The following is a 27,940-nucleotide window of genomic DNA, read 5'->3' on the forward strand; positions in this document are numbered from 1 at the left end:
TGTAGGAGTTCAAAGTAGAGTATTTGTGTTCTGATGATGAAAAATATTTTAATTAATTTGTTTATTTAGGGACATTTTGCATTTTTTTCCCTGTAGGTGTTAGATTTACAAGGGTTAGTGGGAGGGTGTAAAGGTGGTTTTAAGTGGGAAGAGCTTGAGCATCCTGCAGTTGTGTGTATGTTAGATCAAATTGGAGACAAGATGATTAGATGTGCTGTTGGGGTGTGAACAAGATAACATGAAGGGATTCAGGGAAACTGGTTAGCCCAAATTAAGTTCTGGAGGTGAGAATTACAGTGCCTGCACTCTGAGGGAGGGGTAGGGAGGCTCTTCTAACAAAACAGTTACAGCAGGGCCCCGCTTTATGGCATTCTGGTTTATGGCATTCCGCTAATACGGACATTTCGAAATATGACCAAAACTCGCTATACAGCTCCCCCCACCTGACTTTCTAATACGGTCACTGCACTCCACCCGGTTTGTTTACATTCTCCCTGAGCACCCCGTCTCTCCATTATGTCTGGAAACTTTCCAAAATTTCAAGTGTTTTTAAAAGTTATTTCATATTTTATGTATACATTGGACCCTCATTTTTCTTAATTCATTCCAGGTAGTGTGCCTAATGGCGAAATTGAAGATTTGCGAAACCATTTTCCCCATGAGAAATAATGTAAATTCAATTAATCCGTTTCAGACCTTTTTTTTTTTTTTTTTTTTTAAGTTGGCCGTCTCCCACCGGGTGACCCAAAAAGAAAGAAAATCCCCCAAAAGAAAATACTTTCATCATCATTCAACACTTTCACCTCACACATAATCACTGTTTTTGCAGAGGTGCTCAGAATACAACAGTTTAGAAGCATATATGTATACAGATACACAACATATCCCTCCAAACTGCCAATATCCCAAACCCCTCCTTTAACCCTTAAACTGTCCAAATAGATCTACGTTCACATGCGTAGTGCTCCAAAAGTAGATCTACTTTTTTTTTTTACATATTTTCAAATATAACAAAAAAAAAAGTAGATAGTTTTTTTTACACATTTTCAAATATAAAAAAAAAATCTACATTTTTTTACATACTTTCAAATGTTGAAAAAACGTAGATCTACATTTGGACAGTTTAAGGGTTAAAGTGCAGGCATTGTACTTCCCATTTCCAGGATTCAAGTCCGGCTATATAAAATAACCGGTTTCCTTGAATCCCTTCACTAATTATTACCCTGCTCTCACACTAACAGCTCATCAGGTCCCAAATACCATTCGTTTCTATTCATTCCTATCTAACACGCTCATGCACGCTTGCTGGAAGTCTAAGCCCCTGGCCCACAAAACCTCCTTTACCCCCTTCCTCCAACCCTTTCGAGGACGACTCCTACCCCGCCTTCCTTCCCTACAGATTTATACGCTCTCCATGTCATTCTACTTTGATCCATTCTCTCTAAATGACCAAAAGTATTAACAAAAAATATTTTTTTACATGAAATGTAGATTTACATACACAGGAAACAATAAGACATGAATAAAACAATAATAACATCACATTTACCTTTATTGAAGACTCTTGTTGCTGTAGGAATAAAATATGTCATTACATATGTTCGGAGTTGTGGCAGCAGCAGGGGAGTGTGTTTGGAGGCAGGATAATATAGTCCTTCAATATGACACTAATATCAACGGCTTATTTATCTATTACAATTCATCTAATATGACATAATAAACAATATTAATAACATAGAAACACGACATATACTCTAGAATGAAAAAAAAGTCATTACGTATGTCATGAGTGGTGTTGTGTTTTGTTGTTGGGTCTATAAGGGCCACTGAGAACATAAGCTGTACATGATGGTGGAGGCAGCAGTGTTCTCATAGCCCTATATAACTCCAACAACATTGGAGGAGTTAGGTTCATGCTGTCCTTTTTCTATCGATTAATCGCTTAACTTGCTACACTGTTAATGCTACACTTTATCGCTGGCTGGCGCTATAGCCTTTATTGACTCATCCACCCTTACTACTGTGCAATCTATATCTACAGGACCTTAAATTCCAATATTAACCTTGACCTAATATGCTTTCTTGTCATTTGTGACAGGATCCACAGGCATAACACCAGACACAAACATCTCTATGACATTCCCCGTGTTCAACTAAACCTTTACAAAAATTCAATGTATTTCAAAGGACCTAAAGTCTGGAACACCCTACCTGAAAACTCTAGAACTGCAGACACATTCATCACTTTCAAAGCTACAGTTAGAAAACATCTTATCTCCCTGATCCACCCCGACAACTAACTACATGATAACCACCTGGTGGTTCACAATTACACTCACTCACCCACTGACTATAAACCCAGAAATACTAATCTTAAAATAATAAATCCTAACTAGTCGTAAGTTTGCCTATGATAGTCCAATATAGACACCTTGTATTGTGCCAAAACAAAAGCATTCACATTGCTAAACTCACAAATTATGATGTAGTCACTTAGCCTTAATACCATAATCTGTAAGGATTTAATGTTAAGATTTAATCTAAGTCTGCTCAAAATTCCTAGCCATGCTAGGTGTCCTAGTGGCCCCCTCTGTAATTAGTATTTTATAACATGTAAACCACACAATACCCAAAACCTGTAAACCCCACATTGTAACCCTTATAGAGAATAAACTTGAATTGAATTGAATGCTGCTTTAATATCGTACATATCGTAGAATCACTGAAGAAGGTACATTCTCCCCTCTCTCTTCCTCCTCCACTTTGGTACTTTGCTACGAGTTCTTTCTTGAATTCTATCGTATTTTTCACCTTCTTTACCAAACGCCTGGCACTAGGAGCTTTCTTTGGATCCATGGTGGCTTATTTAGCAGTTGCAAGTACTAAAACGAATGGAATATTACGAAATGTATCATATGAATGCATAGGATCGTCCTCACTCGCTGATAAACAATGGCACACTGGTTGTGAATGGAGTGTGGGGCTGCTCGGGGCTGTGTGTACGCATCTGGGATGAGTCAAACGACGATTTGCGAGTCAATATTTAGATGAAAAAAAGTTACAATTTTCGAAAATTACGACTTCCAATGCTTACAAAAAATGAGGGTCCACTGTACTCTGATAATTATACTTATGTATACCTGTACCTAAATAAACTTACACACTGTGCTGGCATGCAAGTATACATTAAAATGAGTAAGAGTGTCTTATGTCTCGAGACGCCATATTAATAATAATAATGCTCAATAATAATCACCAAGTCTCATTAAATGTCGTATATTATTATATTTTTATTAATCCCTCTTTGATATTTTTTTCAAAATTATATAAACACAATACATAATATATATACATGATAAATACACCCCACAGTAGAATAAATTAACATAAATATGAGATGTGGTAGCCAGACAACTTGTACGAGTGATGGCAAGAATAACGTTTTCTTTAGTCCAACGTCAGAGAAAATGTGTACACTATAATATTACTGGGGGTAACTGTAGAAAATTATTCCTTTCATATGCCTTCATTCAGAACATCATTTCTTCTAAAATTGGTGTTACTTGAGAATGGGAGTGTTGCTCTTTATTTATTCTACTGTATCAGCGTGGAGACAATGTGTACACAATGGAACTTGTACACAAACCAGATACGTCCGCCTGGTTTGTTTGCATAACTCTACGCCTGTTGCCCCCCCTCCTCTCTATCTATCTATCTGTCTATCTGTCTATCTATCTATCTGTCTATCTATCTATCTGTCTATCTATCTATCTATTGCTCCATCTCTCTATCTGTATCTATCTCTATCTATATCTCTCTTTCTCATAATAATAATAATACAGTGGACCCCCGCATACCGTTGGCCTTACATAACGTTAAATCCTCATACCACTACATTTTATCTCCAAGATTTTGCCTCGCATACCGCTAAAAAACCCACTCAACGCTGTTCATCTGAGACGCATCTATGTGCGGCCTGAGCCATGCTCACATGTTCCGCCGGTGGCATTGTTTACCAGCCAGCCTCTGCAGTAACATCCAAGCATACAATCGGAACATTTCGTATTATTAGTCTTTTTGGTGATTTTATCTGCAAAATAAGTGACCATGGGCCCCAAGAAAGCTTCTAGTGCCAACCCTACAGCAATAAGGGTGAGAATTACTATAGAGATGAAGAAAAAGATCATTGATAAGTATGAAAGTGGAGTGCGTGTCTCCGAGCTGGCCAGGTTGTATAATAAACCCCAATCAACCATCGCTACTATTGGTGGTACAGCTGCTGCTGCTGCTGTACCACTGTCAGCTGCTGCTGCACTGTCAGCTGCTGCTGCTGCTGCTGCTGTACCACCGTCAGCTGCTGCTGCTGCTGCTGCTGTAGTACCGTCCGCTGCTGCTGTAGCATCGTCTGCTGCTGCTGTAGCATTGTCTGCTGCTGCTGTAGCACTGTCAGCTGCTGCTGCTGTTGTACCACCGTCAGCTGCTGCTGCTGCTGTAGTACCGTTTGCTGCTGCTGCTGCTGCTGCTGTAGCATCGTCTGCTGCTGCTGTAGCATCGTCTGCTGCTGCTGTAGCACTGTCAGCTGCTGCTGCTGTTGTACCACCGTCAGCTGCTGCTGCTGTAGTACCATCTGCTGCTGCTGTAGTACCGTCTGCTGCTGCTGTAGCATCGTCTGCTGCTGCTGTAGCACTGTCAGCTGCTGCTGCTGTTGTACCACCGTCAGCTGCTGCTGCTGCTGCTGCTGCTGCTGCTGTAGTACCGTCTGCTGCTGCTGCTGTAGTACCGTCTGCTGCTGCTGTAGTACCGTCTGCTGCTGCTGTAGCATCGCCTGCTGCTGCTGTAGCACTCTCAGCTGCTGCTGCTGTTGTACCACCATCAGCTGCTGCTGCTGCTGCTGTAGTACCGTCTGCTGCTGCTGTAGTACCGTCTGCTGCTGCTGTAGCATCGTCTGCTGCTGCTGTAGCACTGTCAGCTGCTGCTGCTGCTGCTGCTGTAGCACCGTTGTTGGTGTGGCTTATTGAGAATACCAAGAAACAATTAACCCCAGAGGATTTGCCACCCAGGATAACCCAAAAAAGTCAGTGTCATCGAAGACTGTCTAACTTATTTCCATTGGGGTCCTTAATCTTGTCTCCCAGGATGCAACCCACACCAGTCGACTAACACCCAGGTGAACAGGGAAAAATGCCTGGAACTAGTGCTCATATTGGTGAATTTAAAGCCAGCAAAGGTTGGTTTGAGAGATTTAAGAATCGTAGTGGCATACACAGTGTGATAAGACCTGTTCTGGAAGAAAATGCCAAACAGGACCTACAGTACTCAGGAGGAAAAGGCACTCCCAGGACACAGTGTCTCATCAGTCATTGCTGCATCTTCAATAAAGGTAAGTGTCATTTATTCTTCATTTAGTAGAGTAGTACATGCACAATATATATTGTGCATGTACTACTCTACTATTGTGCATGTATCCTTCTCTTTGTGTGTAGGAAAATGTATATTTCATGTGGTAAAATTTTTTTTCATACTTTTGGGTGTCTTGCACGGATTAATTTGATTTCCATTATTTCTTATGGGGAAAATTCATTCGCATAACGATAATTTCGCATAACAATGAGCTCTCTTGCACGGATTAATATCGCTATGCGGGGGTCCACTGTAATAATAATAATAATAATAATAATAATAATAATAATATTATTATTAATAATAGTTTATTAGGACATGATACATAGTTGTACAAGGTATTATAGTACAGTGGACCCTCGACCAGCGATGGCATCGATTAACGATAAATCTGACTAGCGATACATTTTATCGCAAAAATTTTGCCTCGATTAGCGCTAAAAAACTCGACCAACACTTTCCTTCCGTCTGAGACACGTCCACTTCTGGCCAGTGTTTACAAGCCAGCCAGCCACCGCAGTCGCTTCCAAGCATACAATCGGAACATTTCATATTATCACAGCCTTTTTAGTGATTGCACCTGCAAAATAAGTCACCATGGGCCCCAAGAAAGCTTCTAGTGCCAACCCTACAGCAAAAAGGGTGAGAATTACTATGGATATGAAGAAAGAGATCATTGCTAAGTATGAAAGTGGAGTGCATGTCTCCGAGCTGGCCAGGCTGTACACAAAACCCCAATAACCATCGCTACTATTGTGGCCAAGAAAACGGCAATCAAGGAAGCTGTTCTTGCCAAAGGTGCAACTATGTTTTCGAAACTGAGATCGCAAGTGATAGAAGATGTTGAGAGACTGTTATTGGTATGGATAAACGAAAAACAGATAGCAGGAGATAGCATCTCTCAAGCGATCATATGTGAAAAGGCTAGGAAGTTGCATGACGATTTAATTAGAAAAATGCCAGCAACTAGTGGTGATGTGAGTGAATTTAAGGCCCGCAAAGGTTGGTTTGAGAGATTTAAGAATCGTAGTGGCATACATAGTGTGATAAGGCATGGTGAGGCTGCCAGTTTGGACCAAAAAGCAGCTGAAAAATATGTGCAGGAATTCAAGGAGTACATAGACAGTGAAGGACTGAAACCTGAACAAGTGTTTAATGGTGACACTGACAATGTTGTGAAACACGTTAGGAATGTCATAAAGGAACGGGAGGTACAGGCCTCTATGGGCAGACATGTTGTGCGACAGAGGTCCAGTGACTCTCAAGCTGGTCCTAGTGGCATTAAAAGAAGGGAAGTAACCCCAAAAAAGGACTTGCCACCTCAAGTCCTAATGGAAGGGGATTCCCCTTCTAAAAACGAAGACCATCAACACACTCCCCTCTTCCCATCCCATCAATCATCACCAGATCTTCAATAAAGGTAAGTGTCATGTAACTGTGCATGTCTTCTTCAGTTTGTGTGTATTAAAATTAATATTTCATGTGGTAAAATTTTTTTTTTCAATACTTTTGGGTGTCTTGCATGGATTAATTTGATTTCCATTATTTCTTATGGGGAAAATTAACTTGACTAACGATTATTTTGACTAACGATGAGCTCTCAGGAATGGATTAATAGCGTTAGTCGAGGGTCCACTGTAGTTGGGTGTACATGTCAAAAGCCCCTTGTATGCAGAGCATTAAGGGCAGGCTTAAAATTAACTTAAGATTATCTAAGCTATAATAGATTTAATGGTAACAGTTACAGCAAACAATTTATAATTGAGTATTTTAAACAATGAAATGTGAACATTTCAGTTCTGAAGCATTATAATTTTACAATATTGAAGCATTACAGTGAATAATATAACAAAATGATCAATTTACTATATGTAGTAGTACAATTTATTAATCATATAAAATCAATTCAATGAACTGTAGTGTATTAGCAATTCATATGCTCATTAGGTGAGTTACAGTGCATTCAAGAGAATGGATTATTCTGTTAGGTAATGCTATAAAAACATAGTTTGATAAGGTTTCTCTAATTATACAAGTGGGTTATACATTTATGAAATATAAGTTATTCAATATTTGCATTAGATTAGATATGAGAATTTATTGATCTTTGAGGATTTATTTATGGAGTCCTAAGGCTAGGGGAGTAACACAGTGATTTGTTAACTATGTAGGCAAAGTTAAATTAAGTACTGTGTATTTAGTTTTGGGTGAGTAGGTGGTTTTTAATTAGAGTCATGAAGAGTAATGAATGCCAAATTTTTGGGCTTTTTATGTGCATTGAGTTTTTACATAGTGTGAGATGGACACTGAGATCATCAAAGAGTGATCTGTGTTTTGTGTTATGGTCGTGTGTTCTGTTAAGGTTGGTAAGGAGAAGTTTGAGGGGAGGATTTATATCTGAGTTTAGTGTTCCATGTACGGAGTAGGCACAATAATAAGTATGGATGTTTTGTACGGTGAGTAAGTTTAGACTTTTGAATATTGGTGGAGTGTGCTGTCTGGAGTGGGAATTTGTTATCATTCTGATTGCAGCCTTTTGCTGGGTAATTAATGGTCTGAGATGATTTATTGTTGTTGAGTCCCATGCACAGATTCCATAGGCGAGATAGGGGCAAGGAGAGCTGATTGTGGAACATAGTACCATATCTTCGATAGCATGCCTACGGTCTTGGAGACTTTCTTGGAAATTTGTTGTACATGTGTCTGAAATTTGAGGTTATTATCAAGGTGGATTCCTAAGAATTTTCCCTCTGTGAGTTTTGTGATAGGTGTTCCATTTATCATTGTTAAGGGGAACATTTGTAGCTCTGTTCCCAAACTGAATGAAATAGGTTTCGTCAATATTGAGAGTAAGCTTGTTAATCATCATCCAGGTAGATATTTTTTGTAATTCAGTATTTACAGTATTGGCTAGTATGACTGGGCTTGGGTGAGAGAAGACGTATGTAGTGTCATCTGCAAATAGTATGGGTTTGAGTAGTTGCGATGCATTTGGTTGGTCGTTTATGTAAATGAGAAAGAGAAGTGGGCCAAGGACACTTCCCTGTGGGACACCGACTGTAATTGGCTGTGTGGAAGAGTTAGCTCCATTTGTGTATACATATTGGCTTCTGTTGCTAAGGTATGACTTTAGGTAGTTGAGGAAGTGCCCTCTTATACCATAATGTGATGATTTTATGTGCAACAAATCATGGTTATCTGTATCAAAAGCTTTACATAGATCAATAAAGATTCCTAATGGGACTTCTTTTTTCTCAAGTGCAGTGTATATTAGTTCTAGCATGTGTATAATAGCTATCTCTATCTCTCTCTCTTGGTGTCCCTGTGGGACACCAACTGTAATTGGTTGTGTGTAAGAATTAGCTCCATTTGTGTACACATATTGGCTTCTGTTGCTAAGGTTTGACTTTAGGTAGCTGAGGGATTGCCCTCTTATACCATAATGTGATAATTTTATGTGCAACAAATCATGGTCAACTGTATCAAAAGCTTTACGTAGATCAATGAAGATTCCCAATGGGACTTCTTTTTTCTCGAGTGCAGTGTATATTAGTTCCAGCATGTGTATAATAGCTCTCTCTCTCTCTCTCCCTCATTTGTTCATTTTATGTCATTTACTCACCTCTGACCCTACATTAAGACTACAAATATTATAAGGTAAGTAATGAGTGAACTGTACAGTGCTCATCACTGCATTATGCCAGGTGAGTGCATCTGCATAATGGTGTGGCGAAAATCAAAGGCCTACCATACAGGGGGTCTTTTTTCATCAGTGCATTCTGTCGGGTAGCAGCTGTTAGCATGACGTCACAGCCTGCCGCCACAATGTACAGTGACTCTTCAGTGCTCACGTGGCTGCCGTGGTGAGAGGAAGTGTCGCACTTTTGCCTCTCATCCACCATATCTTTTGTCCGGTGTTCCCTTTGGTTTTGGGGCTATACATGTTTGAGTATGGGTAAAAGGAAGTCTTTAACACCTGAAACTATAGCTCAAATCATAGGGCTTCACAAAGCTGAGCACCAGACAAAAGTAGTAGTGGAGAATGATGGTGTGTGTGAGCTTTCAGTGAGGAGCTGGGTGCAGCATTTCAAGGCTGGTGGCAGTGTCCAGTTACCGTCTGCCAAACTTCGGCCTGGCCCCTCAAAGAAGACATCTGTTCGTACCTTAACTGTGTTAAAGAAGCAGTTAGAGAATGCACCTAAGATAACTGCTAGAGAATTGAAAGAAAAGAACCCACATCTTCTCTCAGAGGTGTCTGTAAGAACTGTTAGCAGATGTGTGTCAGAACTGGGCTACAGTAATCACTGCCAGGTCAAGAAACCAATCCTCTCCAAGCCACAAAAGAAACGTAGGCTGGATTATGCAAAGAAATATCTTTACTGGAATCCTCAACAGTGGTCTGAAGTACTTTGGAGTGATGAAGCAACCTTTACCATCACCTGTAACCATGGGGAAAGTGTACCAGCCCAGAGGTAGTGACCCGCTAGACCCACGCTACACCTGTGGGACCACCAAACACCCGGACTCGCTCATGGTTTGGGGGTGTTTCAGTGCTCGGTGTGTTGGTGAACTCATTGTGCTTCCCAAAAACCGGTATGTATATGAACCAGTATAATTACTTGGAGTTATTGTGTGACAGTTTACCCGAGGCTTTTGACAAGTGTGGAGCTATGGTTTTTATGCAGGACAGTGCACCGTCATACTGCCAAATCTGTAGTTCAGTGACTTAAAGACTGTGAAGTGAAGTTCTTTAATGACCAGATCTAAACCCTATTGAGAACCCCTGTTCAATAGTAAAATGAAGTTTACTGGGCAAGGATATCAGTTCCATTCTGCGGCTGGAAGCTGCTCTGGAATTATATACCTCCCCAAACCCTCAAGAATTTGTGTGAGTCTTCCTACATGGCTGAGGGACATGATTAAGCATAAAGGATGCACCAAGTATTAGAACCTCACTAGGTGTGCATATACAGTGGACCCCCGCATAACGATCACCTCCGAATGCGACCAATTATGTAAGTGTATTTATGTAAGTGCGTTTGTACGTGTATGTTTGGGGGTCTGAAATGGACTAATCTACTTCACAATATTCCTTATGGGAACAAATTCGGTCAGTACTGGCACCTGAACATACTTCTGGAGTGAAAAAATATCGTTAACCGGGGGTCCACTGTATATATATAATTATAATTTATGGTATATGTTTGTGTTTTGGTATGTGTGTAGAAGAGGGGCAGCATAATGCCGTGACAAGCACTGTACAGTGGACCCTCGAATATCGTAATTAATCCGTTTCAGAGAGTGTGACAAAAGTTGAAATTTATGAATGGCGAAACCACTTTCCCCTTAAGAAATAATGTAAATCCAATTAATCCATTCCAGACACCCAAAAGTATTAACAAAAAATATTTTTTTACATTAAATATAGATGTACATACAGAAAACAATGAGACATCAAGTATGTATAAAACAATAATAACATCACACTTACCTGTATTAAAGACTCTTGGTGTATGGAAGACAGGAGGAGGGGAGAGGATGGAGAAGGTACACTATTGTTTGGAAGGGAAATCCCCTTCCATAAAGACTTTAGGTACCAAGTCCTTATCTGGGGTGACTTCCCTTCTTTGTTTTTTAATGCCACTAGGACCAATTGAGAGTCACTGGACCCCTTTCACATAAAAAAAAAAACTGTCCAGAGAGCTCTTGCAGCTCTACCACAATCACTACCACCCTCTACCACCATCACAACCACTACCACCCTCCACTACCATCCTCTACCACCATCACTACCACCCTCTACCACCATTACTACCACCCTCTACCACCATCACTACCACCCTCTACCACCATCACTACCACCCTCTACCACCATCACTACCACCCTCTACCACCATTACTACCACCCTCTACCACCATTACTACCACCCTCTACCACCATCACTATCACCCTCTACCACCATCACTACCACCCTCTACCACCATCACAACCACCCTCTACCACATCACTACCACCCTCTACCATAGGGCTGGCACTAGAAGCTTTCTTTTGGCCCATGGTGGCTTATTTAGAAGTTGCAAGCACAAAAAAGAATGGAATATTACAAAATGTATCGTATGAATGCCAATAAACAATACCACACTGACTGGTAGTGGTGTGTGGGGCGGACGCTGGAAGGCTGCTCGTACGTGTTCCGGATGAGCAACGAATGGCAAGCCAAATTACAAACCGTGAGGCTATATTTTGACGAAAAAAGTTGTTAAAAGTCGAAATTTACGAAGTGAGAGCCTTATGAAACTCGAGGGTCCACTGTATATGCATTTTATTGCTCTGGGACACTTTAAATGTCATAGAATATTATGTGTGGGTGGGGTGGCTTGGCTGGCTACCATACATACCACATTTGATTTCTTACAATAAATACTACTCATCTCACCCTACATTAAGACTAAAAATATTTTAAGATAAGTAATGAGTGTTCTATATGTGTATTTTACTTTTTTATTGTTTTTTAATGCCTGGTTCTATTGGTAACTTAATATTTGTTAGTGTAAACTTGTTATCTAGTATTTATATGCATTTATAAGTGGAAAAATAGGGCATTCCACTTTATGGCAATTCCTGCTTAATGGCAGTAGCCTGGAACTTAACCTGCCATATAAGTGGGGCCCTACTGTATTGAATAAAGGATGGTGAATGTTTCCATTTTTGAGTCACCCTACACTGATGGAAAATGATCTTTATGGTAAAAAAATTAAATACAGTATTTACTATATTGCTAGGTAGTAGGCTGGTAGACAACAACCGCCCAGGGAGGTACTACCGTTCTGCCAGGTGAGTGTAAAATGGAACCTTGTAATTGTTTTACATGATGGTAGGATTGCTAGTCTTTTTTCTTTCTCATAAACATGCAAGGTTTGAGGTACATCTTGTTACTTCTACTTACACTTAGGTAACGCTACACATGCATGTACAGGCATACATATACACACCCCTCTGGGTTTTCTTCTATTTTCTTACTTGTTCTTGCTCTTATTTATTTTCTCTTATCTCCATGGGAAAGTGGAACAGAATTCTTCCTCCGTAAGCCATTATGTTGTAAGAGGCGACTAAAATGCCAGAAGCAAGGGGCTAGTAACCCCCTTCTCTTGTACATATTACTAAATTTTAAAGGAGAAACTTTCGTTTTTCCTTTTGGGCCACCCTGCCTTGGTGGGATATGGCCAGTTTGTTGAAAGAAAGATGATTTACTATATTAGCTGTCAGACATACTCTCAAATTTAGTAATCTTTCTGTTTTACTCTGCTAAACTTGTTTTTGCCCCTTAGTCTATTAATGTGTGGCCCCCCATCCTTGTGATGTATTTGCACACTTCTTGTGGTCACATATTGAGACACATCAGTCTGCATAATTTTATGCAGGTACAGTATTTCAGAAAGTACAAAGGCAATATAAAATTACACATGCATTATTGCATGTAATATTTTATCGAAAATTCAGAGGGTAGACAGGTACTGTAGTACAAAACTACAGTACATAATACAGGTAAACTAGCTGATACACAGGTGGTATAAAATGGTCAGTGATTTAACCCTTTCAGGGTTTCGGCCGTACTAGTACGGCTTACGTGCCAGGGTCCTTGACGTACTAGTACTCATAAATTCTAATGCCTTCAAATCTAGTGAAAGCTGGTAGGCCTACATATGAAAGAATGGGTCTGTGTGGTCAGTGTGCGCAGTATAAAAAAACTTCTGCAGCACACAGTGCGTAATGAGAAAAAAAAAACTTTGAACGTGTTTTTGGATTAAAACAGCGACTTTGCACTGTATTTTCGTATGGTGTTTATTGTTGTATTCTAGTTTTCCTGATCTCATTTTAAAGAACGGAAGACATATTACAAAAATTGAGATGATTTTGACTGGTTTTACAATGAAAAGTACCTTGAAATTGAGCTCAAAGTAGCAGAAATGTTCGATTTTTACCAAAGTTCAAAAGTAAACAAATCATGCTAAGCATCCAATACTCGTCAACTGGTGAGTCTAATATTCTTTCACAAGTGCACCGATATTATTTATACCATTTCTATACTAATGCAGTAGTCTGCATAACAGTAAATCTTCTATTTTTTGTGAGAATAAAAATTAAAAATAGAAAGCAAAAGAATGTAAGAGGGGCGTGGGGACATGACTAATTAACAGAGGAAATGTTATTTTAGTGCCAGGAATGTCTTTCTTGTTTATTCTGGACCCTGTTTGGAAATTGGCACCTTTTGAAATTTGTGTGAAATTGGCAAAATTGCTAAATTCTAACCTCTTTATTGGATAGTTGAAATCAGTAAATGGGTGGTTTCTTGTGCTCATTCGATAGAAAAAATCGAGTTCTAGCGAAATAGTTATGATTTTTGTCAACTAATACACTGGAATTGGCCGAAAATAGGGCTTAAAGTGGGTAAAATCGCCGATGCGTAACATCGTCGAGACTGCTAACTTCGCGAGAGCATAATTCCATAAGTTTTCCATCAAATTTCATACTTTTAGTGTCATTATGATCGGGAAAAGATTATCTACCTTTTCATAAGAATTTTTTTTTTTTTTTTTAGGGGGGGACCCTGAGAACAAGTCTCTGAGAGGGCCTGTGGACCCTGAAAGGGTTAACTCAGCAGGAAGAAATAATAAGAGTGGTTACACATTTGTTAATTTACTTGTACAGTGGAACCTTGACTTATGAGTTTAATCCGTTCCGTAACTCAACTTGCTCGTACGTATATCAAATCAATTTTCCTCATTGAAATTAACTGAAATGCCATTAATCCTTTCCAGCAGAATTCCTGCTCTCGGGAGGCAGGACAAAATACTTCAATATAACGCTAATATCAACTCTACGGCTTAATTATCTATCACAATTGATCTAATATGACATAATAAACAATATACATAAACATGATAGATAATCTAGAATGAATAAAATAGGCCATAATATGGCAAGTGGTGGTGGCCATTGCCACTGCCACACTGACCATATCATCCCATTCTTCCCCTTCTGAAAATGTATTCATAAATAAGAAATATTGCATAAAAGCAATAAAACATAATAGAGAATGTAAAGAAATACAGTGGACCCCCGGTTTACGATCAGCTCCCAATGCGGCCAATTATGTAAGTGTATTTATGTAAGTGCGTTTGTATGTGCATGTTTGGGGGTCTGAAATGGACTAATCTAATTCACAATATTCCTTATGGGAACAAATTCGGTCAGTACTGGCACCTGAACATACTTCTGGAATGAAATAATATCGTAAACCGGGGGTCCACTGTAAACCGGTTTTATAAAGTGTATGTACGCTGGCTGATGTGGAGGTGGAGGGTGGAAAAAATAGGCTACTTGCTATGTTCTTAATGCTGCACTTCATCACTGAACTTAATTACTACATTTTAATGCTACACTCTTAATGCGAGGCAGTACCAACATAGAAGTACTTACTATGCTCATACTGCCTCGCAAACAACCCGCATACCTCACACCTCGCTTGTGTTTATCTATAATTTCATGCTTTAATTCCATGGACATCATCATTTTTTCTTCTCAGCACTGCCCTTTGCACTTACTTTCTTAGGACCCATGGTTAGAAAAAAGAAATTTGGCAAAATAACTACACAAAATGCAAGCAAACACGAGAAATGCTTCCACAGTGAGGTAAACAGTGCACTGCACAAGTTGGCTACCTTCTGAAGCTCCTTGTTATCATTATTATTATAATTATTATTATTACAGTGGAACCCCAGTTTTCATTGTTAATCCGTTCCAGAAGGTCGGTCGAAAACTAATTTGTACGAAAACTGAAGTAATATTTCCCATAAGAAATAATGTAAATCAAATTAATCCATTCCAGACACCCAAAAATATTAACAAAAAATACATTTTATAGAGAATAACTATAGTTTTACATACAGAAAACAATGAGAAATAAATATAAAGACTCTTGTTAGTGTATGGAAGATGGCGAGGAGGGGAGAGGGAGGAGAGGTAATCTCTACCACCATCATTACCACCCTCTACCACTGTCACAACCACTACCACCATCACTACCACCCTCTACCACCATCACTATCACCCTCTACCACCATCACTACCACCCTCTACCACCATCACTATCACCCTCTACTACTATCACCACCACCACCCTCTACCACCATCACTATCACCCTCTACCACCATCACTATCACCCTCTACCACCATCACTATCACCCTCTACCACCATCACTACCACCCTCTACCACTATCACCACTACCACTATCACCACCACCACCCTCTACCACCATCACTACCACCTTCTACCACCATCACTACCACCCTCTACCACTATCACCACCACCACCCTCTACCACCATCACTACCACCACCCTCTACCACCATCACTACCACCTTCTACCACCATCACTATCACCCTCTACCACCATCACTATCACCCTCTACCACCATCACTATCACCCTCTACCACCATCACTATCACCCTCTAAGACCATCACTATCACCCTCTACCATCATCACTACCACCCTCTACCACCATCACTACCACCCTCTACCACCATCATTACCACCCTCACAGCCTGGTTGATCAGACCCCGATCCACCATGAGGCCTGGTCTCAGACCGGGCCGCAGGGGCATTGACCCCCAAAACCCTCTCCAGGTAAACTCACTACCACCCTCTGCCACCATCACTACCGCCCTCTACCACCATCACTACCACCCTCTACCACCATTACTACCACCCTCTACCACCATCACTACCACCCTGTACGAGTAACAAAGACAGACTGAGTCACGAACTTATGAGCAGCCGCATCCCGCAGGCAGGCAGATGCATCTGGTACAGACAATTTCTAAGTGGATGTACAAAAATGGAGAAAAATTCACCAAAAAAAGTAGTCGAAAACTGAATTGTATGATAACCAGACCGGATGAAAACTGGGGTTCCACTGTATTAATTTAGGGAACTGGAGCACAGATCCAATTCCCTACATCAAGAGCCCCTCACCAGCATCAAGGAACCTTGGTGCTGGTGAGGGGCTCTTGATCTAGGGAATTGGATCTGTGCTTCAATTCCCTAAATTAATAATAATAATACATAATTATAATAATGAGTGAGCTTCAGTTCCCTAAATTAATAATAATAATTATGTATTATTATAATGACAAGGAGCTTCAGAAGGCAGCTAACTGGCACAGTGCACTGTTTACCTTGCTGTGGAAGCATTTCTCTCGTGTTTACTTGCATTGTGTATAGTCATTTTGCCAAATTTCTTTTTTCTAGCCATGGGTCCTAAGAAAGTAAGTACAAGGGACAGTGCTGAGAAGAAAAAGATGATGATGTTCATGGAATTAAAGCATGAAATCAGAAATAAACAAGCAAGGTGGGTTGAGGGGGAAGTGGGAGAAGCTCACTCATAACTCGGACGTTGGGTCGTAACTCAGAGCAAAAATTTGACCTAGTGACAGCTCATATCTCGAAAAACTTGTATGTTGGGACACTCGTAAGTTGAGGTTCCACTGTAGTTGAAAAAATTTATGCATCAAAAATTTAAGAAATAATACATATTATTTTATATGGGGAATAGATTTAGTCGCTAAAGTTTTCTTCATGGTTGGCAGGGTGCAGGTGTCCTGTAGCTTGATCGCTAGCGCACTCAGCTCTCACACTGAGGTCTGGGGTTCAATTCCCTGTCACGGCACATAACTTTAGGACATGTTTTCTCAAGGCACCTGCTATCCATGTTGACCCATCAGTAAAGTGGGTACCTGGGTGTTAGTCGACTGGTGTGGGGTCATTCTGGGACAGAACTGACCTAATTTGTCTGAAATGCTCTGCATAACAAGGGGCTTTCTATATAGTAATATGTCATTGATGTCAGCTAGTCCTGTATACTGTGTACATTTTTTTTTTAACATGTCGGTCATTTCCCACCAAGGCAGGGTGACCCAAAAGAAAGAACAACCCAAAAAGAAAAAAAAAACTTTCATTATTATTCAACACTTTCACCATCACTCATACCTAATCACTGTCTTTATACATGTACAGTGGACCCCCGCTTTACGATCACCTCCCAATGCAACCAATTATGTAAGTGTATTTATGTAAGTGCATTTGTATGTGTATGTTTGGGGGTCTGAAATGGACTAATCTAATTCACAATATTCCTTATGGGAACAAATTCTTTCAGTACTGGCACCTGAACATACTTCTGGAATGAAATAATATCGTAAACCGGGGGTCCACTGTACTTGTAGAAATAAAGATTATTATGATTATTATTACTTTTATTATTATTCTTTCAACAAACTTTTAGATTTCTTTCAACAAATTCATAGTTTTCTTTCTCTGAGGTTTAGAGTAAAGTAATACATGATGAATAATAAAAGCTGTTTTTTAGTGCTTCTCATTTTTATAACTGGTTATGAGGGGTGGAGATATGCTGCAGTTTTTGAACTGTAGCATCAGCATGCCTTTGGCAAGACAGTGAATGAGTAGTGATGATGAAAGTGTTTTTCCGTTTTCAGGGTCACCCTGCCTAGGTGAGAAATGGCCGATGTGTTAAAAAAAGGAATTTGTGTTGACATTCTGTTAAATTAAGATAAGAAAATTAAAGCAATGTGGTCTATCCATTGGAGTGGTAAGGTCCTTCCCAGGATGCAAGTTAACTCAGTCATCTATGAGCTCTAGGTGAACAAGGTTGTCAAAAAAATAAATTAACTTTAAATTACTGTATTCCCATAGGATCATTGAGCAAGTTTAAAAAAAAAAAAATTAATGTAGATTTCCTATACAGATGTAATCCTTGCTGACATTAATGTTCAGCTCTGATGTAAGATCTGTCTTGCCCTGCTCTGTCAGGTGAATAGTTTTGTTTGTCACATAGCTAATGTGGGTACTGACTGCCCTCTAATGTATGTACGTAGTTCACTTGACCTCATGGTACTCCAAGATGCCCCTGTCTTGCTCACCTGACAGACCCCAGACAACCAACAGGGTTTCTATCTCTCTCTCTCTATCTCTATCTCTCTCTCTCTCTCTATCTCTCTCTCTCTCTCTCTCTCTCTCTCTCTCTCTCTCTCTCTCTCTCTCTCTCTCTCTCTCTCTCTCTCTCTCTCTCTCTCTCTCTCTCTATCTCTCTATCTCTCTCTCTCTCTCTCTATCTATCTCCCTCTCTCTCTATCTCCCTCTCTATCTCTATCTATCTCCCTCTCTATCTCCCTCTCTCTCTCTCTCTCTCTCTCTCTCTCTCTCTCTCTCTCTCTCTCTCTCTCTCTCTCTATCTCTCTATCTCTCTATCTCTCTCTCTCTCTATCTCTCTCTCTCTCTATCTATCTCTCTCTCTATCTATCTCTCTCTCTATCTATCTCTCTCTCTATCTATCTCTCTCTATCTCTCTCTATCTCTATCTCTCTCTATCTCTCTCTATCTCTCTCTATCTCTATCTCTCTCTATCTCTCTCTATCTCTATCTCTATCTCTCTCTCTCTCTCTCTCTCTCTCTCTCTCTCTCTCTCTCTATCTCTATCTCTCTCGCTATATATATATATATATATATATATATATATATATATATATATATATATATATACTATATATATATATATATATATATATATTTTTTTTTTTTCTTTCTTTCTTTTTCTCTCCTCTCTTCTCTCATTAGCCTGGAGACTGACATAGGTCTTCACTTATTCCACACACTTTGTAGACCCTACAATAAAACTACTACACATGGATGTATGTTTTATCTTCAGCCTTGCTCTGCCATAATAACCAAGGTTACACCACATATAGTGTTGAGTGATGGTGGTTATTTCAGTGCTGCTCACCAGTGTTGGGACATGAATGAGTGTGAGGATGGTAATAATGGTGGTTGTGCTCAAGACTGTTTCAACACTGTGGGATCCTATCGCTGCGGTTGTTCACTAGAGTACGCTCTTAGTGATGATCTACACTCCTGTAACTGTAAGCATTTATTCCATCTTTAAAATATTTATTGTTACACATTATTAGCAAATTAGTATAAATTTTATTGTATACAATACAGCATTATGTTAAACATACTACTTAGCAACTGTTTTAACTATAATAATCCCTTAATGTGCTAATTATATTCCTGGGAATTGGGGTGCTTATTTCAAATGGGTTAATTGAAATGATGAAGTAATGGGAAAATTAAAGGTGGGTTCCAAGATAACAGTAGTAGTAGTAGTGTATTTATGTACTCACTAGGAGTACATAACTACACTATGTACTCACTAGGAGTACATAAATACTGCTAACATCATGACCAACAAGTGAAAAATCTGTAGTATCATCATTATCTGAGAACTTATTATGTGTGCCATCCAAATCTGTCAATGATGAAATCTAAAAAAAAAAAATGTATGTAATAATTGTATGGATCTACATTAACTGCAGATTCATTCATTTTGCAGTCAGAATATTGTTTTAAACATTTCAGACTTCCATGGTGAAGCCTTAAGTAAAGGCTTGGTGCTACATTATGTTGAAAAGTTAGAAAGATAAATATGTCAGTGAATGGATATTAATGTGGGATGCAAATACACGTATAATAATACCAGCATCAGCTTACTAGTCAAAACTAACCCAAGGCTAAATATATCTCAACCTCAAATATTTTATTATCAGAAATTTGTATTTAATACAAGCACAATGTATTTTTTGAGTTTTGTGATGACATATAAAATTGTAACAGGTAAACTCCAGGTAACTATACAGTATTAGGAAATGCTCAAGTGCATGACACTAAGAGTCCAATTATATTTTATATTTTTCCTCCAGTTATATTCCAATTATATTTTTCCTCCAGTTAACATAATTGAAAAATTATATACTGTACATGCAAACTTCAGATTAAATGCAGGTAAATATTTGTAATGGATCAAAAGATACACATTTATAATTTTAAACTTGTCTATCTTGGCAAATAATTATCCAATTTGCATAATTTTTGATCTGTTGGATCTGTTTTACTTGACTTGAAATTATACCACTCACAGGAAAGTCTGGGCTCAGGTTGGGCTGCAGAGGTAGAAGGGTCCTTGAAACTGGCTACTGATATGTCTTGATCATGGAAAAACAGTGAAGGACAATTGCTTAAATTATTTTTAATTATTGATGATGCCCATTTTGTTTTGGCTTTGTACACTTTGTACCCCTAAATTAAAGACCATTCATATTATTTATTCAAAATCTGCTCACTGGATTTCCCACACCTAAAATGCTTTTACATTTTAGACATTCTTGCATATGAATGTCACTATTAATGATGTTAAGGCAACATTTTTTAGAGAGATGGCCTCTAAAACTTTATATTGGCTGAATATTATGTTATTCACTAGTTTTGAATTTGCAGTACATCTAGAAACTTAACCCCTATGAATTTGTACAATAAAGCCTCAATTTAACTGACCCCAATTGAGCATGTTTCAGATTTTATGGACAAAATATGTGGCCAGACAGTATTCGGAAGCATTGAAGAAAGTTCATTAAATCGAGAATTGTACATTATCTTTCAGTCTAGGGTAAATTAATTTTGGATTTATTGGCCAAATTTCTTTAATTGTTGCATTTTGTTGTGTTCCTCTGGGTAAATTTATTTTCCGATTTAGCAGAATTGTCCATTACTGTTACGATTATTTTAAAAATATTCTCATAATTTTAACACATGGGATAACAGGTGTATCTTGCTACTTCTACTTATGCTTAAGTCAGTGATGTATAACCCACCACAGAACAGCAGGAGGCCAAGTAAAGAGTATAATGAGAATAATAAAGCAATGGTAACAAACTGGCTGAAGTGGCAAGAAGGCTTCATGCGAGCAGGGCAAAACTACTGATCATGGGTGACTTCAACCACAAGGAAATCGATTGGGTAAACTTGGAACCACATGGGGGCCAAGAAACGTGGAGGGCTAAGATGATGGAGGTGGTACTGGAAAACTTCATGCACCAACACATAAGGGACACGACCAGAGAGAGAGGAGAGGATGAACCAGCAAGATTGGACCTAGTATTTACCTTGAGTAGTGCAGATATTGAGGACATCACATATGAAAGACCCCTTGGGGCCAGCGATCATGTGGTTTTAAGATTCAAATACGTACACAGAGTTACAAGTGGAGGGGGAGCAGGAAGAGCCAGACAAATAAAGCCAAACTACAAGAAGAACTTCCTGAATGGGATTCAGTGGGACAGAGAACTGGCAGGGAAATCAGTAAATGAGATGATGGAATATGTGGCAACAATATGCAAGGAAGCTGAGGAGAGGTTTGTACCCATGGGTAACAGGAATAATGAAAAAGCCAGGGTGAACCTGTGGTTCACCCATAGGTGCAGGGAGGCCAAAACCAAGTGTGCTAGTTAATGGAAGAAGTATAGAAGGCAAAGGACCCAGGAGAATAAGGAGAGTAGTCGTAGAGCCAGAAATGGACATGCACAGGGAAGAAGGGAAGCCCAACGACAATATGAAAATGACATAGCAGCAAAAGTCAAATCTGAACCGAAACTGTTGTACAGCCACATCAGGATGAAAACAAAAGTCAAGGACCAGGTAATCAGGCTAAGGAAGGAAGGAGGAGAGATCACATGAAACGACCGAGAAGTATGTGAGGAACTCAACATGAGATTCAAAAAAGTGTTCACAGAGGAGACAGAAGGGACTCCAGAAAGACGGAGAGGTGGGGTACACCACCAAGTGTTGGACACAATACATACAACCGAGGAAGAAGTGAAGAGGCTGCTGAGTGAGCTAGATACCTCAAAGGCAATTGGGCCGGAAAACATCTCTACGTGGGTCCTGAGAGAGGGCGCAGAGGCCCTAACAGCAATATTCAACACATCTGTTGAAACAGGGAGATTGTCTGAGGTATGGAAGACAGCAAATGTAGTTCCAATTTTTAAAAAAGGAGACAGACAAGAAGCACTAAACTATAGACCAGTGTCACTGACATGTATAGTATGCAGAGTTATGGAGAAGATTATCAGAAGAGTGGTGGAACACCTAGAAAGAAATGAGCTTATCATCAACAGCCAACATGGTTTCAGGGATGGGAAATCCTATGTCACAAACCTACTGGAGTTCTATGACAGGGTGACAGCATTAAGACAAGAGAGAGAGGGGTGGGTAGATTGCATTTTCTTGGATTGTAAGAAGGCATTTGACACAGTTCTGCACAAGAGATTAGTGCAAAAACTGGAGGACCACACAGGGATAACAGGGAAGACACTACAATGGATCAGGGAATACCTGTCAGGAAGACAGCAGCGAGTCATGGTACGTGGCGAGGTGTCAGAGTGGGCGCCTGTGACTAGCGGGATCCCACAGGGGTCAGTCCTAGGACCAGTGCTGTTTCTGGTATTTGTGAACGACATGACAGAAGGAATAGACTCTGAAGTGTCCCTGTTTGCAGACGACGTGATGTTGATGAGAAGAATTCAATCGGACAGGGACAAGGCAGAACTACAAAGGGACCTGGACAGGCTGCAGGCCTGGTCCAGCAATTGGCTCCTGGAGTTCAACCCCACCAAGTGCAAAGTCATGAAGATTGGGGAAGGGGAAAGAAGACTGCAGACGGAGTATAGTCTAGGGGGCCAGAGACTACAAACCTCACTCAAGGAAAAAGATCTTGGGGTGAGCATAACACTAGGCACGTCTCCTGAGGCACCCGTCAACCAAACAACTGCTGCAGCATATGGGCACCTAGCATACCTAAGAACAGCATTTCGCAATCTTAATAAGGAATCATTCAGGACTCTGTACACTGTGTACGTTAGGTCCATATTGGAGTATGCGGCACCAGTTTGGAACCCACATCTAGCCAAGCACATAAAGAAACTAGAGAAAGTGCAAAGGTTTGCAACAAGACTAGTCCCAGAGCTAAGGGTTATGTCCTACGAGGAGAGGTTAAGGGAAATTGCCCTGATGACACTGGAGGACAGGAGAGTGAGGGGGGGATATGATAATGACATATAAAATACTGAGAGGAATTGACAAGGTGGACAGAGACAGAATGTTTCAGAGATGGGACACAGCAACAAGGGGACACAATTGGAAGTTGAAGACACAGATGAATCACAGGGATGTTACGAAGTATTTCTTCAGTCACAGGGTAGTCAGGAAGTGGAATAGTTTGGGAAGCTATGTAGTGGAGGCAGGATCCATTCATAGCTTTAAGCAGAGGTATGATAAAACTCATGGTTCAGGGAGAGTGACCCGATAGTGGCCAATGAAGAGGCGGGGCCAGGAGCTATGACTCAACCCCTGCAACCACAACTAGGTAAGTAGATGCATGTACACATACATATTTACACACCCATCTGGGTTTTCTGCTATTTTCTTTATAGTTATTGTTCTTTATTTCCTCTTATCTCTACAGGGAAGTGGAAAAGAACTCTTCCTCTATAAGCCATGCATATTGTAAGAGGTGTGTAAAATGCCAGGAGCAAGGGGTTGGCAACTCCTTTTTCTGTATAAATTACTAAATTTAAAAAGAAAATTTTTTGTCTTTCTTTTTATGTCACCCTGCCTCGGTGGGATATGGCCAGTTCATTAAAAAACAAAAATTCCCATAATTGGGATTTAATGAATAATTGTCTTTAATGAACACCCCCTCCCCACCATTGGTCTGTTAAATCAAGAGTTCACATAAGTGTCTTTTCTCAATTTATTTATGTAGTTTAACTGTAATAGTTAATAAAGTTGTACCCCACTCTATCAACTTGTATTGAGATCTCTAACACAATTTTTTTTTTTTTAGATAAGCCAGTGTTTTGCCCAGTAATTGTCGCACCTTTACATGGTGAAATGACTTGCTCAGAGCACCTGGTGGGTGAAGCATACCCTCTGGGGACCACTTGCTTCTTCACTTGCTCTGAGAGTGCAGCACTCCATGGTAATCCCAACACAACTTGCCTTAATACTGGAATGTGGTCCAATAATGCTGTCACATGTCAAGGTAAAAGCACAGCATTTGAAGAATAGTTTGTACAATATTACTGTATATGGTGTCATAAACTATATAATTTTATTGTTTTCCTGTGTGCTTTTTTTTTATAAATCCTGATATGGCAATGACATTAAAGACCATCATTTTCTGTTATTTTGTCTTTGGTGTACAGCTGTGAAATGTTCAATGTTAGCAGAGGTAGAGCATGGAAGAGTGTCTCCAAAGAGATGCATTCGCCGCACATCAGTTGTGGGTCAACACTGTTATTTATCATGTTCATCTGGATTTCGTGTAGTTGGTAATCCAGTCCGTACATGTCAGCCCAGCGGCACATGGTCGCCAGAGTCTCCCAGCCCCTATTGTGAAAAAGGTTATTGAATTTACTTTATTTGATTTGGTTTTTTATACAATTCAAGTTAATACATGAACACTTAAAATTATTTGTATATTAACTTATAATCATTAGGCAAGTCTGCAAATTATAGCTACAATATACACTACATAAGGAGTAACCTTGACCAAAACTTGTCTTGCACACAAAAAGCACTTAGTATTCATCATACTTTTTATGAACTATTGCTGGTGCCTTGCAAGGGCAGATTACCTACATCACTTAAGGAAGAAAGAAAATATTCAGGAATGAAAATTTGACCCTTAGTTTAGTTCACATACAATACAAAAGTTGTTTAACACTTGCATATATAGGATAGCATTCTATATGGTCAGAGGTGAGTGGTGGTGAATAGCTAGCAGGCGAATAATGGGAGGTGATGGTGTTTGTCTTGCCTTATTCTTTAAAACTTGAAAGGAAATAACTGAGATTCAGTTACATATTGCACCAGTGGTGTAGCCATCTTCTCCAATATAATCCAGTGAAATAAAATCCTGCATTTCTTGGCACATGAAAATAGTGTTATTGAATCAAACTTAACCCTTTGAGGGTTTCGGACGTACTAGTATGTCTTACGCGCAGGGGTTTTTGACGTACTAGTACGCATAAATTCTAGCGCCGTCAAATCTCGCGGGAAAAGGCTGGTAGGCCTCCATATGAAAGAATGGGTCTATGTGGTCAGTGTGCACAGTATAAAAAAAATCCTGCAGCACACAGTGCATAATGAGAAAAAAAAACTTTGATCGTTTTTTTGGAATAAAACAGCAACTTTGCATTGTATTTTCGTATGGTATTTATTGTTGTATTCTAGTTTTCTTGGTCTCATTTTATAGAATGGAAGGCATATCATAGAAATTGAGATAATTTTGACTGGTTTTACAATGAAAAGTACCTTGAAATTGAGCTCAAAGTACCAGAAATGTTCGATTTTTACCAAAGTTCAAAAGTAAACAAATCATGCCAAGCGTCCAATACACATCAACTGGTGAGTCTAATATTCTTTTGTAAGTGCGCCAATATGATTTATACCATTTTTACACTAATGCAGTAGTCTGCATAACAGTAAATCTTCTATTTTTTGTGAGAATAAAAATTCAAAGTGGAAAGCAAAAGAATGTAAGAGGGGCCTTGAGACATGACTAATGAACAGAGGAAATATCATTTTAGTGCCAGGAATGTATTTCTTGTTTGTTCTGGACCCTATTTGGAAATTGGCATTTTTTGAAATTTGTGTAAAATTGGCAAAATTGCTAAATTCTGACCACTGTATTGGATAGTTGAGAATGGTAAATGGGTGGTTTCTTGCACTTATTCAATAGAAAAAATGTAGTTCTAGCGAAATATTCATGTTTTTTGTCGACTAGTACAGTGGAATTGGCCGAAAATGGCTCAAAGTGGGCAAAATCGCCGATGCGTAAACATCGCCGAGACCACTAACTTTGCGAGAGCATAATTCCGTAAGTTTTCCATCAAATCTCATAATTTTGGTGTCATTATGATCGGGAAAAGATTCTCTATCTTTTCATAAGAAAATTTTTTTTTTTTTTTTTTAAATTTGGCCGACCCTGAGAACGAGTTTCTGAGAGGGCCTGTCGACCCTCAAAGGGTTAAATTCATCTGGCAATGCTAGGAAATGCTTCACAGCTAAGAAACTACAGAAAGGACCCAGAACAGAACCAACAAATGGTGATATTATGCACTGTAAATAGTGCCAGAGGGCATGTTCAACCTGCTTTTGGATACAAGTTTGTCCCTATGTCATGCCTTTCTGAGCCTGAAACAGAATTTCCACTGTGCACAGAGCCTTCGTTTAAAAATCAGAGATACATTTGCCCTTCTGATGGCTTCAAGTAAATCAGGATCAGAAATATCATTACCATGAAGACAAAAAAACAAGGTATTGAACCCAATAATAATAAAAATATTAATAAATAATAATAATATGGTATATATATGCTGACAAAAATGTCAGAGTAAATTGCACACCTTGATAGAACAGGAACCTGTTGATAGGAGTACCATGTAAATGGTTCAACTATAAAAGCTGATACAAATTTTAGAATTCATCACTTTGAATATCAAGTTATTTGGGATGAATACAACGGACCCTCGATAATCGTAAGGCTCAAAAGTTGTAATTTTCGGAAATCATAACGTTTTTTTCTTCTAAACATTGACTCGCGAATCATCGTTTGACTCGCAAATAGTCATTCGTCCCGGACGCGTACTCACAGCCCCGAGCCGCCTCCCACTCCCTTCCTAGCCAGTGTGGCATTGTTTACCAGTGAGTGACGGTTCCCTCACTTGTTCATATGAAATATTTCATAATATTTCATTCATTTTAGTCCTTGCAACTGCTAAATAAGCTACCATGGCTCCAAAGAAAGCTCCTAGTGCCATTCCTTTGGTAAAGAAGGTGAGAAATACGATTGAATTCAAGAAAAACATCATTGAACAATATGAAAGTGGCGTACGTGTGGCCGAACTGGCCAGGATGTATAAGAAACCCCATACAACCATAGCTTTCATTGTGGCCAAGAAAAAGGAAATCAAGGAAGCTGTTGTTGCAAAGGGGGTAAATCTTTCTTCTTCTTTCTTTCAACATACCAGCCATATCCCACTGAGGTGGGGTGGCCCAAAAGAAAAAACTAAAGTTTCTCCTTTTAAATTTAGTAATATATACAGGAGAAGGGGTTACTAGCCCCTTGCTCCCGGCATTTTAGTCGCCTCTTACAACACGCATGGCTTACGGAAGAAGAATTCTGTTCCACTTAAAGGGGGTAAATATGCTGACAAAAATGAGATCGCCAGTACTCGAAGATGTTGAGAAATTATTGTTGGTGTGAATCATCGAGAAACAATTAGCAGGAGATAGTCTTATGCAGTCGCTTATTTGTGAAAAGCCTAGGCAGTTGCATGACGATCTCGTAAAGAAATTGCCTGCAACGAGTACTAATATTTGTGAATTTAAAGCCAGCAAAGGCTGATTTGAGAGATTTAAGAACCGTAGTGGCATACACAGTGTGATAAGGCATGGCGAGGCTGCCAGTTTGAGCAAAATTGCATCTACAAAATTTGTAAGTGAATTCAAGGAGTACATACAGACTGAACAATTAAAACCACAACAAATGTTCAATTGTGAC

General features: G+C 39.4%; 1 protein-coding gene across 1 annotated transcript in view; it reads left to right on the forward strand.

Moving 5' to 3' along the window:
- The window catches only part of LOC128704202 (uncharacterized), a 396,156-nt gene that overhangs the window by 289,066 nt on the left and 79,150 nt on the right, over nt 1-27,940 (forward strand). Inside the window, exons 29-31 of the mRNA XM_070091735.1 lie at nt 19,255-19,400; nt 24,218-24,415; nt 24,579-24,776. Coding sequence (XP_069947836.1) covers nt 19,255-19,400; nt 24,218-24,415; nt 24,579-24,776 — 542 coding nt within the window. The remainder of the gene's footprint in view (nt 1-19,254; nt 19,401-24,217; nt 24,416-24,578; nt 24,777-27,940) is intronic.

This window comes from Cherax quadricarinatus, chromosome 37 (assembly GCF_038502225.1).
Source record: "Cherax quadricarinatus isolate ZL_2023a chromosome 37, ASM3850222v1, whole genome shotgun sequence".
Classification (NCBI taxonomy): domain Eukaryota; kingdom Metazoa; phylum Arthropoda; class Malacostraca; order Decapoda; family Parastacidae; genus Cherax; species Cherax quadricarinatus.